Here is an 18,222-nt window from a genome sequence, read left to right on the forward strand (position 1 = left end):
CATGGCATCTTCCTCAGATTCCAAACCTCCTGACCCAGAGGGAAGAGGAATTCATGTATCCCTAATTGCAGACACTCAATTTGGCAGCTTGGCTTATTCCTTAACCCTGAACCAATCTGCCATCCTCAGTAAACAGGTTCTGGATGTTATCCATGAGGCCAGACGTCCTAGCACCAGAAAGTCTTATGCAGATAAATGGAAAAGGTTCCTGCACCTGGATCCTGGATAAGGGAGCCAATACGGCATAGCCCTCCATCCCTCTCATCCTGGATTACTTAGATGACCTACTATGCAGTGGTCTCTCTTTCGCCTCTGTAAAAATTCATGCCTCTGCTATTTCTGCTCATTTTCCCACTGAGCAGCCCCTTGTCTCACACCCTTTGATCAAACAGTTCCTCAGAGGGGCTAGCAACTTGAGGCCCCCCAGAAGGGCACCAACACCAACTTGGGACCTTAACTTTGTCTTGAAAAAGCTCACCCTGCCCCCTTTCGAACCAGTTTCTTCTGCAGAGATAAAATTTATTTCCTGGAAGACAGTATTCCTACTGGCCATCACTTCAGCCAGAAGCTGCAAGCACTCATGGCTGTGTAACCCTTCATCATCTTCCATGTAGACAGGGTATCCCTCAGAACTAACCCATCCTTTATGCCCAAGATGGTGTCCAGTGTGGCTCTCAACCAACCAATCCATTCATTTGCCAACCTTCATTCCTAATCCCCAGAACAAGGGGGAAAGGATTCTTCACTCTCTGGATGTGCACAGACATCTCAAATTCTATCTGGACAGGACTAAATCCTTCAAAAAGTCTGATCAATTGCTGATTAGCTTTGCTACAGGGGCAGAAGGCAAAGCCATCTCCAAGCAAACAATTTCCAAATGGATAGCACACTGCATCCACTTCTGCTACAAACAACATGGAAAGCCTCCCCTCAAGGGGGTCAGGACACACTCCACCAGAGCAGCCTACACCTCTGCAGCTTTCCTCGGAGGAGTCTCCACCAGGACATCATGGAGGCTGCCACCTGGACATCTGTTCACACTTTTACCAAGCATTACCACCTGCCTCTCTTCTCCAAATCCAGGGCAGGCTTTGCCACTGCAGTCTTGCAGGATATCCTACCCAACCCCTAGCTTCCTTGACTGCCTCCACCCATTTCCTCAGCTTTGGGAATCTACCAAAGTGTGATGACTGCAACAGGGAAACACAAAGAACATAGTACAGTTGTGTACACTTACCATAAATGTAGCCGTTGGAGTGTCTTCACTGTTGCAGTCCTGGTTCCCCCCTCCAGCCCCCTTTATTCTCTTTCTCCTTTTATTGCCTTTTTTCCTTGTTCTCTTTTCCTTACAAGGGACATATCGGTATTTATTTTCCACTGGGGGGGTTCTTCCACCAGAACCTGGCCTCCTACTTTGGGGCTCCTGACAAGTTAGGGCAAGAAAAACTGATGTAATGGCATCGGCTGCCTTACTTTATACTACTGGCGACCTGACATCAGTACTCAAGTGACAGCAACTGACGCAGAAATAGTAAGTCTCTGGTATTCGGGCCAGCCGAGGGCTACCCTGGCAGGGATAACCCTAATGTGATGACTGCAACAGTCAATACTCTTGAACATCTACATTTATGGTAAGTGTACACAACTGTACTTTCCCTTACATGGGCAAGTGGCTGCTGGTTGCTCCAAAATCAGCTCTCCATGGTAGCATCCCTTGGGTTGCTATTGCCATTGTTGCAGTCACTGGCAGCTGACCATCCACTGAGAGGAGTCTTCTTTTCAACTATCCACGCAGATATGGTTACCTTTATCAGCAGTGGCAGTCATTCTTGCCCAGTAAGAAGGCTTAAGAATGCTTGAATTTGGCGACTTGGGTAAGCACACATTTCAGGGGCTCCACACTTGGATTTTTCTTCGTCTTCTAATACTGACCATCACCTTGATCTTCAAGTGGCTTTGTACAGCTGAGAATGCAGGTATTGCACTTGACAAAGTGTAGCGGTTGCAGAACCACCATATGCATGATTCTCCTTCTCATACCAGAATTAAATTGCCTTTCATGGTGGATAGTCTCAGTCCTCGTGGGTAGTCTATTCATGCTACCAGGACTTTTGCAGGATTTAACGAAAGGTGCTTTGTTACTAGTGTGAGAAGGCCACATCAGCTCCACCGCTGTTCAGAAGGGATGGTCTGTTCTTAAGTGGGGAGGCACCATGTCCACCACCTGGTGCCACAAGCAGTCTTTGTAGCATTAAAGGCTCTGGGGAGAAGCTGCATCTGGGCCTTATTACTTGGTCTAACAATGAGTCTGTTTAGTATATGAAAAAAATATCAGGAGGCATAAGGTCATACCCACTTTGCATGGAGGAGATGCATATCTGGCTCCTGACTCTTAAATGGAAGCTTCAGCCTCAGCATTTCACCTCACAAGTGTAGTGCGCATATTGGATGGCTGCCTTCCTGGAGTTGATTAAGAAGGCCTACCCAGATAAGATCTTCTGGCATTAGGAGACTGTCCTATATACCACTCAAGTGAATGTGGTGATGTACATTTCTGCTTGGCGCAGCAGTGTAAACCAGCTGTTGTGGTACAAGCACCCTCTGTCCTACAACAAGGGTTCTTCTTCTGTAGCTTGCTTCTGTTCTAGCTTGTTCCATATGTTATCACAAAGTTCATGGAAGAAACACCAGTGTGAATAGTCATTATCCCTTGTTTTTCAAAAGGGTTGTACTTCCAGACTGTTGGCTCTTTGGTGATAAAATTGCTATCCTGCAGAAGCCAATTTGAATCTCCATTTTCTAGATTGCAGTAGGTTCTGTTAGGGTTTGCATCCTGCCTTATAGCTGCTTGTTCTGCCAGATGTTCACCAAGGATATCAGAAGTTCACAAGCATGCTAGGAAGCTTTCCACCAGACAGCATTGTTCAGACAGGTGGAATAAGTTCTCCTTTTTGTCAGAGTAGCACCTGATACCGTCACACTCTTGTCAGCTTACAGGTTGTCCTTATCTCTGTGAAGCATCTGTATAATTTGGGCTTCAGTTATTTCCCTGTAATGACGAATATGTCAACTATTTCTGGCCATCATGATCATGTGGATGGTGCAATTGTGACCCAGCAGCATAAGTTCTTTCAGAGAGTAATACAAGTCTGCTTAGCTTTGAAGAACACGTCCTGTCTTTGGACTTGACTTGAACTTCGCATCTCACAAGCGTGCCTTTCCCCAATTTAACTGCCTATCTTAGTGGAGTGTTTCCTTTCATCAGCTGACTGTTACTTCTCAGCAGAAGCCCTCAGTGCTAATTTTTGTTTTCTTTTCAAAAGTGATGTCATACATTATCCCCGAACCAGACCACTCATTTTTCCCTTTTTTCTTTGGGGAAACAGTGGAGAAAGAACCATACACACTCTGTGATTTGACTATCTGCTCATGTTTGTCATGAAGCAAATTACATGAGTTTAGTAAAACTGAAAAGTTGTTTGTTTTCATTGCTTAGCAGAGGGAAGAGTTGGCAATTACCAAGTAAACCCTTCCCAAGTCTATACCGAACCGCAGTATATTTGCCTTGAAAAATGTTGTGGTTAAAGATCAAATTACTATAAGCATAGTTGCATATTCTCTAATTATAAAGTTGCTGTAATTGCAGTGAATATCATCATCACCACCATCAGCTCCCTTTTTCCAATATTCTACATCAGGTTGGGATGTTGCGTCAACCGTCACAATCTCCCTCTATTCAGTGCCACTCTCCTACGGTCTCCAGCAGTCATGCCTGACTGTCTCAGGTTTTCTCTCACACAATCCATCCATCTCTGGATGGATGTCCTTATATCCTGTTGCCTACTTCCTGTCTTTCAAATTTTCTTCACCAGATTGTGTTCTGTTTTTCTGTACATGTGCTGAACTACCGTAATATCTTCTCTTTGACCTTCTCTGCAATCCTTTTTTTAACAGCAGCTTCTGTTCTAGATTCAAATAAAAACTCATTTTTTTCCTATTCCCTAATATCCGTCCTTGATAGGGATGGCTCTAGCCATATGTCTTCTTGGCCTTATCCATATCTATTACCATTCCTCCTTGAGTTATTTGTTCCCAATATCTTGGTTGCTTTATCAGGTCTCTCCAGTAAATTCCAGCCCCCTGTTGCTTATTTTTGTACCCCTTACTTGCCATCATCACTATTGGCAAAATCTCCTTTCTCAGTTCTCATAGTAGCATAGTTCTTATAATACTTTTTGCTACTTTATGAATATAATATTTTGTATGGTCATGACTCTCCTTTAGGATCTTCATCCAAAACCCCAATCTTTCTGTATTTCTTGAACTTCCCCCTTGCTTCATCCTCATCATCCCTTTCCACTTTTATATTCTAATATTCTCTTTGTGTTATATATGAGCCTCAGCTATGTAGCTTTAAAATATCCCTTCAGATTAGGGAAACCTTAACCACATTGTTCTATTGGAAGGATCAGATTATCCCACTTAACTCTTGTCCTGTTTCCCTCCTAGATAAATTCCTTCAATTCTTTATTAATTATTGTCCACAACTTCTCTTCAGGTTGATAGAAGTATGCCTGACCTGTATACAAGACTAAACAGATTAAAAATATTTTCACTGCTTGTGTCTTACTATAAATACCCATAAATAAGAGTGTCCAGTTTCAAAATGTTTGTATTATCTTTTGTTTATTCTCTTCCCACATATCCTTAGTTGCCATAACATAATCCTTTTTAATCCATACTCCTAAGTACTTCAGCTTATTTTCCCTGAAATATGGGTATTGTTGAACCAATTCATGCATGGGTGCATAATTTACAGCTATAGCCTTTGTTTTGTCTTCATTAGTTTTATATTCTGAAAAGACTTAAAGCTGTCTCAGAATGCCGCACAACATTCCGATGCCCTTTTCTGGATTCAACAGGTACAAAATAATATCCTCTGCAAATAACGCCAACTTTTCTTGATTACCATACCAATTATATCCTTGTATTTCTGAGTCCCTTTTTTCTTTGCCAGTGGCTCTGAATATAAAGCAGATAACAAAAGGGAATTCAAACGCAGCTTATCTGATAAGAACTCTTCCACTTTAATTCTTGCCTCTGATTCTTCATACATCCTTCTAATTAATCTTATTATTGTATCAGGGAATGAATCCACCCTTTTCTATGCTTCTGCCATTTACACCATTCTATCAAAGCATAATTTCACCAAACTTGAAACTAGCTACAATAACATAACGATAACATAACGAGATTTGCCACTGGCTTTCCATACAGAACTCATCACTGCCTTAACCTTAAACAACTCAGATGGTTAAAACTACAAAACCAACTACAATACAATCAACTTGTGATTGCACAAAAAATCCTGCACCATCCTTCTAATACTTCCATCCTTACTAATCTTATCTTCCCTTATAAAAATCTTTCAACACTATGCTCAGCTAATAAACTTCTTATTGCCAGCAACCCTTGTAATAACAAAGCAGGCGATTCCCTCTTCTCCAATGTTGTGGGTAGAATCTGGAACAAACTTCCTAATACACTCACCTCACTCTCATCCTCTCTAATCTTTAAAAAGCACCTTAGAGACCACCTTAAAATACATTGGCTTTGCCCCTGCTCAAAGCCTGATTGAATCTACTTTTCATCTCTCCCCTCCCCTGGTTCCTACTCTCTTGCTTCCTTAACAATTACCCTCCCATATCTTATGAACAACACTATAACAAGTTTCCTAATGTTCAATTGTTTTAGTTTTGATTGACTTCACATGAACCCTACTAAAGCATTAAGACTTGTTTATTTTTTACTTCTACTCTAATGAAACGTTACATTATTCACAATTTATTTTTTTTTCATGTCTTATTTTGTAATGTGAAACTAATCTTTTTTTAGAATATTTTGAATGTATTAATTTACTTATGTTGGAGCTTTTCTCCTCAGGCCTCTACTGAAAAGGGATATGTATCCAGCTAGACTAGCCCGGTCAACAAATGTAAATAAATAAATAAAATAAATAATAAATAAATAAATACTTCCGTTGCCCTACTCATAAAATTCCTGCTTACTCCGTCAAATGCTTTTTCTGCATCAAGACCTACCAGTAACAGTGCTATTTTCTTACATTCATCTTCCTTCTGGGTGATCATTGTTCTGTTAATGTTGTCAAGTGTTGGCCTCCTCTCCACAAAACCACACTGATTCATATCTATCAATTTTTGCACCACCTTTGCCATTCTTTTAGCTACTATAGACTTGAGCACTTTATAATCACGGTTTAAAATGTAAAGGAGTCTATATGAAGCTGGGTCTGAAGGGCCTTTGCCATCTTTAGGTAGTACAGCCATAACAGCTTTCTTCTAAGATGTTGGTGCTTCCCCTCCTTTTAAAATACTGTTAAACAAAATCTTCCAGATCTTTATCACTTTCTTCTTTCCTAATTTCCAAACTTCCACTTGAAGCATCGCTGTTTTTATCTCTTTACCTCCTATCTTAACGGGTAGTTGTTGAGCCTCGCCTACCTCTAACCTTGGCTTAATTGTCTTCCATAAATATTTCCATTTTTACTCTTTTTTTTTTGATTTCCACGTTTGTCTGCTTTATACAAGTTTTCATAACATTTCAGGACCATCTAAAATCTCTACAGGACGTCTGTTTTTTTTTTCTTTTTTGTTATGGATGCCGAAAGTTTCGTGACAATCCTTCCAACGTTCTGTTGTCTAAGGCATTGTGCTAAGAGTGTTTGTGCTCTGGTGGTGGTATCAAAAAATTGTTGCTTAACTGCAATCTGTCTAAGCTCATGCATACTATCCTTATTTTCTCTATCATTTTGCATATGCTCTTCCTCTTGTTTTGTGAAATTTCCCTTATTCAGCAATACTATAACCTTTGTCAGCTCCAAGTAATTTCTGCTGTTTCTTAACCATATCTCTTTGTTTTACTTCGACCATATTTTTAAACCCCATTTTCATTTTATTCAAGTCACTTGCTATAACTTCATTATTCATGATGCTGGGGAGACAGACCAGTTGCCATAGTGGTGAAGGTCTTCATCTCTCATTCACAAGATACAAGGTTTGATCCTACCCATCTCCAAAAAGCTTGTTGTGGGTTTCCATCTCAAACTTGCCAGTGAATGGAGCTGTGGGCAGCAGTACAGACTCTACATGGTGCCCTATATGCGGAGAATTGTACAGACCATTCGCTTTGGGCATCTGCTGTTGTGTTCAGTATCCCCAAGATAGGAGAACACATCACAGACTGTGCGCAGTGGCAGGGCTAGCCACATGATAGTGTAAAATATTGCTCTATGTGATTTAGTCATGTTGACTAATGTCACCAAATGGGCATCGGTATTTCCCGGTAATAAGTGGGTTGAGGACCTAGCCTACACCAGAAACCCATGCTAATGGTGGAAGGGGTTGTATGTGACCCTATTGGCCACTGTGTGCCTCCATAAAGCCCAGCAACTCTAGATCAATAAGTTAATAGACAATTGGTGTCCAATTGCCCAGCCTGGGTTACCAGGGATAGCTCTTCTGAGTGTGCCGTCCTTCAGATGAGATGTTAAACAGAGGGTCCATCTTCTTGGGTTGGTGGTAACTTAGGTGAATATTAAAGAACCCATGGTACCTATCAAAAAGAGTAGGGGAAGTTCCCATTGCCCTGGCCAATTTTACTTTAGAAGTATAAATGCCACCTATGGTCTCCCGTGAAAAGAGGCTACTAGCTTAGTGGGACTAACCCAGTCAGTAAAGGATAAAAAATAAAACATTCCTTTAAAAAGCTGAGTTTTTGTTATTCACTTCTCGTTTTCCATTTCCTATCAAATAACATTTGTTTGTGTTGAGACCCAAAGTGGATAGTATATGCTACAGTACCACTTACACCGAAATGTGTTTCAAGGTCATACTTAATTGCTTGTATTTCTGCAGCACAGTGTTGCACTTTGTCATCATTGGTGATTCATAAAAACACTTAATATAGCCATTTAGTACCCATTTCCCCTTTGTACGTACCACAAACCAAATTTTGCCAATGCTGAGCTACAGACAGGCAGCCATTTTTTAGCATTGTATGTTAAAATAGTGGGACACTGACCAGTTCGTGTAGCTACACTCTACTGCTGTAACAAATATGAGCAATTATGTGCACTGTAAATTTGTTTAAAGAAATGAAAGTAGCAGCCTATTTGCCAAGCTATTCATATCTCTTAATGCCCCTGATTTCACACAGGATGCCCCCGATTTTGCCTCATGTTTTTTGGTTGCTCCCTCTTAATTTTTTTTAATTTTCTGGTAAATTAAGGTTTACCGTAAGTCAACGATGGTCATTACAGTTTCATAATTATTGGTCAAAAAATGCAAGCTGATGAAAAAAAAAAGCGTTCATTTTTTTCATTCTTTTAAGTTTTTAAGTGAAATACTGTAATATTTAAAAAATCATCCGTGATTCTGGGACTTTGAAAAATGTTCTGTTAAATGTTTAAGTGAATATACAGTAATATTTTAAAAAGTCCCTGATTTTGGGCCTCTTTCCTCCCATTATTTTTAGCTTGTCCAGAATTCTTGAGCAAGGAAGTTTAGAGGTACGAGTGTTGCTTCTATTGTACCATCAGATAAATATGGTTTTGCTGGAAGCATTAGCTCATTTAGCACCCTTCAGCTCCCTACAGTGTACTGAACACGGGGGCTCTTTTGATGCCTTCTTTCTAAATCACATTTTTGCAATCATTTCCTAAATCTGGCCTTTAGCTGCTCCTTTTGGAATTCATGTGACCATTTAATGTGCTAGACAGATGCATACTGATTTCACATTTTATTGGCATTGGATTTTATTTGAATGGAATAAGAAATTATGTCCTAGGTTGTCAGGAATCCACAACTCTTGAAAGAGAAGCATCTTCTTTTCTGGAACGTCACATGCACCATTTATGAATACTTCAGTTTGTTTTGTGTTTTTGTGATGGTATTAACCACACTGACAGTGTTTCTACCAGTTGCATGTAGCCTTTGAAGACTGCTTTCTGTTTTGTGTAATTTCTGATTGTTTGCTGTGCCCCACCATGTTGAGTCTGCCTCTAGATGCAGGTTGTTGCTGAAAAGGAGCAGAAGAATTCACATCTGTATTGAAATCACTTGCTTTATGCAACATTTCTGATTGTATACCAGTGCTTGTAAGTATTGACTACAGTTGTGCCAAAGGCTTGACATTAGACTTTTTTTTTAGTATATTAATAAAATTAAATAGTTTATTATAGCAGATTTTATTTTCCTTTTTGAAATAGACTTGAATTAAGAGTTCCTTTCTTGGATCACCGTTTTTCGACTTATTACCTCTCCTTACCACCAGAGCTTAGAGTTCCCAAGGTACTGTATATATATGTGTTTTATTTTTCTTCACTTTGCTGTCCTGTTGAATATGAACATAGATTATGTTGAGATTTATTTTAAGAAATTACTTAGTAAATGAAAGAATGTGACGTGTGTGCTCATTTTTATTGATAAACAACCACCTTATTGCTTCAGTGAGAGATAAATAAAACAACATTAGTAGAGAAATGAGGTCAGGTCTCACAATCCTTGCTGTACGTATTTAACCTAGCCACACACCCATTCTTAGAGCTACCCAATCCCAGTGACACACGGTGGACTAAAGTACCAAACTCTGGCACAAACTGTAACAGCACACCACTGGAACACCAATGCTTCATCATAGGATAAAAAACTCATAGGTAAATATAGGCTGAAATGCCCTGAAGGGTCATTTTAAGCCTAGCCAGTGACCTAAGGTTAGAATTAAACCCTGTACTTTTCATCTCTGAGATGAAGACCTTAACCATTATGATAAACTTAACCCCACATGCATATCAACTATCCTGGGAGGTGATACCAGTGGGAAAATGTAGCACCAGAGTTTTAGGCATGTGCAGTTGTAGTTGGCATCTCAGGCGTGAACCTGTGTGTGTGTGTGTGTGTGTGTGTGTGTGTGTGTGTGTGTGTGTGTGTGTGTGTGTGTGTGTATATGTATATGTATATATGTATCTATATGTATATGTATATATATATATATATATATATGTATATGTGTATATATATATATATATATATATATATATATATATATATATATATATATATATATACATACACTCGTTTCTCATACATTGAGTGTGTGAAATCCAAGGGTGTCTCACTGCAAAGCCTTTGTCCTAAAGGTGACACGAGTCACAAGAGTAGTGAATCTGCCTCACACAATCATCTTTATGTGGAAGTATGGGCTGTAATATTGAGTCTGCTTCTTGATGGGCTCAGTAGATGGTTTAATCCTTTCCCCTTATCAGAATTTGGCATCTTTTTTTCAGAAGTTCTTGTGCTTGAGGACAGCCATTTGCCAGTGATAATGGATATTATGGTTCGCCATATGTCCTGTTTGCTTACTGTTTATTTGTGATAATGGATATTATGGTGCAATACTTGTCCTGTTTGTCTACTATTTGTTTGTGGTAATGGATATCATAGTGCAACACTTGTCCTATTTGCCTACTGTTTATTTTTGTACTTGCGCAATATGCTTCCTGGCTCTTTGTTTTATATGAAAATTCAAATTCGTCCAAACATCTGCACCAGAAAGCATCTGTAAGCTTGGTGGCACTTATGGGAAGGAGTGTCTCCTGGCTCAAGGAAAGAACATATTCTAAAGAACTTGTTGTGGTTTAACCTCCTTGAAGATAAGTCCACAACTTGTGCAGTTCTGGTCCTCTTTCTGATTGAGATTGACAGATTTTACTGGTGGTTTGACCTCTTTTTGGTCCACTATGGTGGAGGGGCAGTCCAGAGGCCTGAAGGAGGTACACCATAGCTCCCACCCAGGCAGGGTGCATCCCATTGTTCTTGAGAAGCCCCTCCAGTCATTTAATTTGAACCTCAATCTATCCAGTGTGATCTCAGGATTATCCCCTCAATTCACCACTTCACAGCTGGGGGGGGGGGTATTTGTGACCAAGGTTGCTTCTTCTGGGACTTGTGTAATTTCATGAGGGTTTATTAGTCCCAGATAAATATAGTCCATCTGATGAGACCACACCAACGTTCAAAGCTCAGGCAAAAGATACCAGACGTTTGTTTGATTCTTGTTGTAAGAGTAACTGGTGTGGGATCTTACCCTTAGACTTTGGAGTAATGCCATTACTGGACTCAGCACAGACCTTTACCCCCATGGCCCTGGATTAACTGACATAATGGTCTGTGATTGATTATTTGTTTGAGATTGTTAAAGGGCATGTGGCCCCATCCTTCAAGCTCCCCGAGGAAGCCTAAAGTTGGTGAAGTCCTTATTCTTATTAAAATAGGCAAAGATAATGTGCCATCTATTTCCATGTGTCCCTTGTGATAGCCTTTCATTTGGGATCTGCTTGCAGCTGAAGTCCAGCATGCTTTGGCATCTATCCCCCCCTTTCCTCCCTATGAGACCATCATGGTAATAAGCCTCTGAACTCCCCAGTTCTCCTTTAAAGATGTCAACTTGGATACATGAATGTGCTCCCACTTTGTTAATTTGTGATTGTTGTTCCCAGGGAGACCAAATCCTGCTATAGACCTCTGGCCAGTTTGATCTCTGCACACAGATGGTTGGCTCAGAGATTGTAGCCTGCTTCTACCATACCACTTGAAAAGGACTGTAGTTCTTTGAACAGGTACTGCAAAAGGATGTACTCCCCTGCCAAGTTAGAACTTGGATCCCCTTGACAGTGTGTCTCCTGTATCAATATTCCAAACCTTCTTGGTGGAATTAGTGCTGGGAATGCCTGGAGACCACTTTTAATCAAAGGTTAAGGAGGAGCTCTTTCACAACCTGTCTGTAGATTGTCGTATGGACTTCTTTTAGCCATTTATAAAGTGGATTTTGTGGATAATATGGTACAGGTTGCAGTCTCTGGTGAGAGCCTGTGGTCACCGTCATTCAAGGACCGCCTCATCTGCTGTATTTTGGATTACTCGTTTGTGAAGGGACTGTTTTTTGTTTTGTTTTTGATAGGCCCGTCAGTCTGTGGCTGATAACCTTCTTAAGTTGAAGCACGTTAGAGAAATGGCTGTTTCCAGTCATTTATTTCTGTTACCTTAAGACCAAGGCTGGTGTTTATCATTTATCTTGGAAAAGTCATCTCAACTCACTTTGTAATAGTGCAGATCATAATTGCCCTTAATATGTGTTTATTGTATTTTATGTAAATAACCACTGTTTCATAACCTTTGAACAGCTTGCACAACAGTGCAGAAAGCTGGGTACTTTATCATAATTGTGTCAACAGTGGCCAAGATTTCCAAAGCAAGAGACTTCCAAGATGTCTGCAAAAGGGCAGGAGGATATATTGCCATAAGAGCAAATTACTTAATTAAGATGAAATACAAAAAAAATTATAAGAAATGAAAACAAGGCCCAACTATTAGTTTGAAAACTGAAATAAATTAAATATAGAACGAGACAAGATCAAGAAATATGTGAAAAAATTTTATATAAAGATATATTGAGCATAAAAGGAAACCATTTTATAGACACATAAGATCTCTTTCGGCTTTTCCCTGTTAGGGGTCGCCACAGCGGAACTCCGGTCTGCTAATGATTGGTAGTGGGTTATTACCAGCCCTGACGCACAACCTTCAACAAAGGCGCGCCCCATTCACGTATGCCTCTACACAGAAGACGCTCTAGCTGAGAATCGAACGGGACAACATCTTGCTATGAGGCGACAACGCTACCGCAGCACCACCACTGCAGTACATAGACAAAAGGCCTACAAACTGATAAACTGTGTGTAGATTCTAAAATTTATTCTCAAACACAACAGATTATAGAGTAACATCCAGGTATTTTTGGCTACTGAAATTAGATTATATTGAAAAACAACTACACAAAGTACAGGAAAGAGTCAGAGTTAGTAATAATGACCCAACAACACTTCAGCATGAACTTACAGTATCACTATATCTGTTATTCAGTGGGTCATTTAAGTATGATGACATTACTGAAGATTTAAAGGAAAGGGGAACAGGATAAGCCCAGAGTCATACAGACCCATGTTTACTTTCTTGTGAAAAAATACCGGAGAAAATTATTTTAGATAAATTATTGTCAGAATTTGAAAGGTTGGGACTTGCAACCATATATCAGCAAGCATATGTTGAAACCTCATGTGAGGCTTTCTATAGTTTGCATGCAGATGACTTGAAAATGGGTAAACTGATTATGTGTTACAAATAGACCTTTACAGACCTACACAACTATATATTAAGCCATCTTCAGCTTCAAAGACAAATACTAAAGCAGCTCTAAAGACAAAGAAACAAGTACAGCATTCTCCTACTCAGACCTCCATGCCTAAAAAACAGATGCTGAAAATGGCCGAAGACCTAATTACTTTGATCAGGGGCTCCCATCCCCCTCCTGATAAGAGGCCTAGGCAAGAGACAGAGTATGATTCTTCTGATCAGGTAGCTATTTCCTCTGGATTCCTCTTCTGAACAGGATTACTCCATGCTTCTCTATGAGGATTCTAATGCTGAAGCATCCATTCCTTCAGCCTCTCCTCCTGAAGATTATTCTTTTGGGGAAACCCTGCATACTATTAGGAAGCATTTCCACTGGGAGAGCCAAGATTATTCTGAATCTGCTCAGAGACTTTCTGCTTCTTCCTCAGCACAGAGACCCCTTGCTTTTCCACCTGTTCTAGACATTGTAGATGATGTATTTTCAGAGTCCGGCCTGTCCCCTGACTCTAACCCCCTGCACCTGCTAAGCCAGACAGATATTACAGGGTCCCGGATTCTCATAAATTCCTATATAAAAACCCCACTGCTGACCCAGAAACTATATCTCAGGGTCCCAAGGGGGTTAAAGCTTCCACTGCAAGAAACCCTGTCCCCTCTGATAGGGATTCTAGGGCTCTAGACAGATGGGGGAAAAAAGTCTACACTTCTGCTACCCTGGCTGTAAGGGCTTTAAATTGTCAGTTTCATATGCCTAAATATCAGCAATATTTAATGTCACTGCTTAAACAGAAAATGTTGACAAATACTGAATGTTCGGAGAACAAGGAATTGCAGGATTTATTGCATGCAACTGAACAAGTGGGAAAGCATACTTTGCAAAATGGTTATGATTCACTGGAGGCCTCTTGCAATGCCGCTGTTACAGGATCTGTTATTAGAAGGCATGCTTGGTTAAAGGAACAGAATCTACCTGATCATGTTAAAGCAAAATTATTTGATGCACCATTACAGCATGATACTTTTGTTTGGTACTAAAGCAGAAGAGGTGTTGAACAAAATGGAGGATAAAGCAAAATCCGTGCAGACAGTCCAGGATTTCTTACAGGTACAGACACCTAGGTTTAGCAGGAACTGGTCTTCTAAAAATTGGTCCTTTCCAGTGTCAGGCAGACCACAAAGAGGCAGATACAGGCGTCCCAGACGCAGATCTCAGCCCCAAGACTCATACAGGCCTAAACAGTGGGATGCTCCTACCTCCAAAAGCAGAGAAGACAAATCACAATCTTACAGAAAACAGTCCTAATGACTTTCCTCTACCAGTTCCAAGCAGTTTTCTTTTGACAGCCCCCTTAGGGGGGAAACTAGCACTTTTTTCATCAAATTGACAAATGGTTACCCAAGACAAATGGGTCCTGAACATAGTGTCCCAAGGCTACAGGTTCCATTTTCACACTCTACCAAGGTCAAAGGGCATGCCAGACCTGCCACACAATCAATGGGCAGAGGCACAAAAGCAAATTATAGCCCTCATGGACATGAGGGCCATTCAGCAAATACCACAACAAGAGCAGGGGCAAGGATTTTACTCAAGACCTTTCCTAGTACCCAGGAAGGACAAAACCTGGAGACCAATACTGGACCTGTCTATACTAAATACGTCTCTGGAAGTTCCAAAATTCAAGATGTTGACTCTACAGCAGCTACTGCCCATGCTGGGCAAGAGGGCTTGGCTCATACCTTTGGACCTAAAAGAAGCATACCTGCATATCCCAATCAGACAGTCTTGCAGAAGATACCTCATATTCATAGCTGGCTCAATACATTACCAATTCTCTGCACTGCCCTTTGGCTTATCTACTGCGCCCAGGGTCTTCACAAAATGCCTGGCACCAGTAATTGCGTTTTGCAGACAAAAAGGAATTCAAATATATCCCTACTTGGACGACTGCCTAATTCAAGCAGAGAACAAAGACAGTCTTCTAAAGCATCTGACGTTTGTAAAAAGATTACTAATTGGCCTAGGGTACACAGTAAACGAAAAGAAATCAAAACTAGCGCCCTCTCAAGAGATAATATTTCTGGGTGCAGGCCTAAATACAACTGCCCAGATGGCTTATCTCAAACCCGAAAAGCAAAAGCAACTGACTGCTTACTTCAAGAAATTGGCAACAAAAACCCACTTATCTGCAAGGAAAATCCTGCAGGCCTTGGGTTTCATGGCATCCTGCATTCTACTAATTCCATATGCCAGACTGCATATGAGGAAAGTACAATGGTATCTGAAAAGTGTTTGGACTCAGCATTGCCACAGCCTGGAGACAGTAATTGCACTCATTCCCTGCCTACAACAGGAGTTTCGATGGTGGGCAGAAGCCTGTCACCACAACAAGGGTCTGCCATTCAGTTTACCCACAGCCAGACAGACACTGACAACGGATGCATCAGATTATGCCTGGGGGGCCCATATGGCTGGAAAATGTATTCAGGGCACGTGGCCTGCAAACCAGATGCATCTTCACATCAATCAAAAAGAGATGCTAGCTGTTCAAAATGCCCTGACAAGCTTTCAAGGACCTGCTTCATCCAGGACAGTTACTGATAGACAGACAACACCACGGTCATGTGGTACATAAACAAGCAGGGAGGTACACATTCCTACCCCCTCTGCAGACAAGCAATGACCTTATGGGACAAAGCATTGGCTTTTCGAGTTCACCTGCAAGCACAGTTCCTGCCAGGAAAAGCAAATACTCTGGCAGACAAACTAAGCAGAAACCTCATGGATCCCCACGAATGGAAACTGGATCCGCAAGTCTTCAGCATGATAATAAGGAAATAGGGATGCCCAGACATAGATCTATTTGCCTCCCCTCACAACTGTCAATTGCAGAGATTTTGCACAAGGATTTATCACAAGCAAGCATGGAAAGTGGACGCCCTATCATTCAGCTGGAAAAATCTAACAGCATATGCTTTTCCCCCCACTGCCTCTCCTTCCCCCAGAGTACTCTTAAAGGTCAGACAAGAGAAGCCAAAAATAAATACTGATTGCACGAGACTGGCCACGCCAGCACTGGTACCCAATCCTAACAAGCTTGTCTCGAGGTCCATTCTCACTTGCTGACCCAACAAAACAATCTGATCCGATCCTGCACAGCCAACTCAGAACCTTAAATCTGGCAGCATGGCGGATAATGTAGCCATTCAGAACATTCCTCTTTCAAAAGCTGTTATGGATGTTATCTTGGAGGCCCAGTACCAGAAAATCTTATGCAGAAAAATGGAAGACATTCTGTGCTTGGAACCAGGAACAAGGCATTGACACGTCTGTACCAAATATACCTCAGATTTTATAATACCTAACTGAGATGCTGAACAAAGGCCTTTCTTTCTCATCAATTAAGATTCATGCCTCTGCCATTTCAGCCCATTACAATACGGAACCACCTATCTTTTCTCATCCTTTAATAAGGCAGTACCTCAGAGGGGCCAAAAACATTAGGCCTCCAAGGAGAACACCAATTCAGGCCTGGGACCTCAATTATGGTTTGGAAAAACTCACTGCCTCCTTTCGAGCCAGCATCAACAGCAGATATAAAATTCTTATCCTGGAAAACAGCTCTGCTCCTAGCAATAACCTCTGCAAGGCGAGTCTAGGAGTTACAAGGACTCATGGCTGTGGAACCTTTCATCATTTTTCATCCAGACATGATTTCTCTGAGGACAAACCCTACATTTATGCCTAAGGTGGTATCCAGTGTGGCCCTCAACCAAACCATTCACTTGCCTACCTTTTACCCAAATCCACAGAACAAGGGTGAGAAAATTCTGCATTCTTTGGACATATACAGGCAGTTATGCTTCTACTTGGACAGAACTAAAGCTTTCAGAAAGACTGAGCAACTTTTAGTGTCATATGCTGCAGGATCACAAGGAAAGGCCATCTCAAAACAGACTATTTCTAAATGGATAGGCAATTGCATCCGTTTCTGCTATTTTCAACATGGCAAATTAGTGCCTAAGGGCATTAGGCCTCATTCCACCAGAGCAGCAGCCACTTCAGCAGCCTTCCTCAGAGGAGTACCAACCAAAGATATCTTGGAGGCTGCAACTTGGAGTTCAGTGCACACCTTTACAAAGCACTACCACTTGCCTCTCTACTCTATGTCCAGAGCAGGCTTTGCCATTGCAGTTCTGCAGGGCCTCATAGCCTCTCCTAATCCTATTTAGCCCAGCCACCCATCCTCAGCTTTGAGATTCTACCAAAGAGTAATGACTGCAACAGTGAAACACGATGAACATAGTACAGTTGTGTACCTACCATTAATGTAGATGTTCGAGTGTATTCACTGTTGCAGTCCAGGTTACCCACCCACCATCCCCCTTCTCTTTGCTGAGACTTATCTGAACTTCTCTATCCTATACGTCCTTTTTGGTGTATTTGCTTGTAGAGGAAGGAAATGTTATTTTTGTGCATACATTTCTTATTGGCATATTTTTCAGCCTACCAATTTGGGGCACCTGACATCTGGGACAAGAAAACCTGAAAAAAATGCCGTCGGCTGCATCTTTTGTACCCCTGGCGCACTGACGTCAGGGAAGAGGCGACAGCAACCGGTGCCGGACCTAGACTTTGGAATTCTGGCCGACTGAGGGTAGCCTGCCAGCAGGATAACCCAAGAGTAATGACTGCAACAGTGAATACACTCGAACATCTACATTTATGGTAGGTACACAACTGTACTTTTAATTTCCACTTGTCCTTCATCACATGCCATCCCAGGGAATAATAGAACCAGTGCCCCCTTCCTAGGTGGGAAATGGGGTTTTATTCAAGGATATTTTTAGTGCTAAAGAAAGATGCAGAACAGGTGTCCAAGCATTTTCTTTCTTTCCTAAGCCTGTTTGCTGTGATAGTGCGTAAATTCAAAATGATGTCACTTCACAACCTGTT

At 41.2% G+C, this 18,222-nt stretch overlaps 1 protein-coding gene across 2 annotated transcripts in view; it reads left to right on the plus strand.

Annotated features, from left to right (window-relative positions):
- The window catches only part of ASNS (asparagine synthetase (glutamine-hydrolyzing)), a 580,006-nt gene that overhangs the window by 426,521 nt on the left and 135,263 nt on the right, over nt 1–18,222 (plus strand). For both annotated transcript variants that reach the window (XM_044066497.1, XM_044066498.1), the window contains exon 10: nt 9,287–9,368. In XM_044066497.1, coding sequence (XP_043922432.1) covers nt 9,287–9,368 — 82 coding nt within the window. The remainder of the gene's footprint in view (nt 1–9,286; nt 9,369–18,222) is intronic.

This window comes from Protopterus annectens, chromosome 3.part1 (assembly GCF_019279795.1).
Source record: "Protopterus annectens isolate FY-2018-M chromosome 3.part1, PAN1.0, whole genome shotgun sequence".
Classification (NCBI taxonomy): domain Eukaryota; kingdom Metazoa; phylum Chordata; order Ceratodontiformes; family Protopteridae; genus Protopterus; species Protopterus annectens.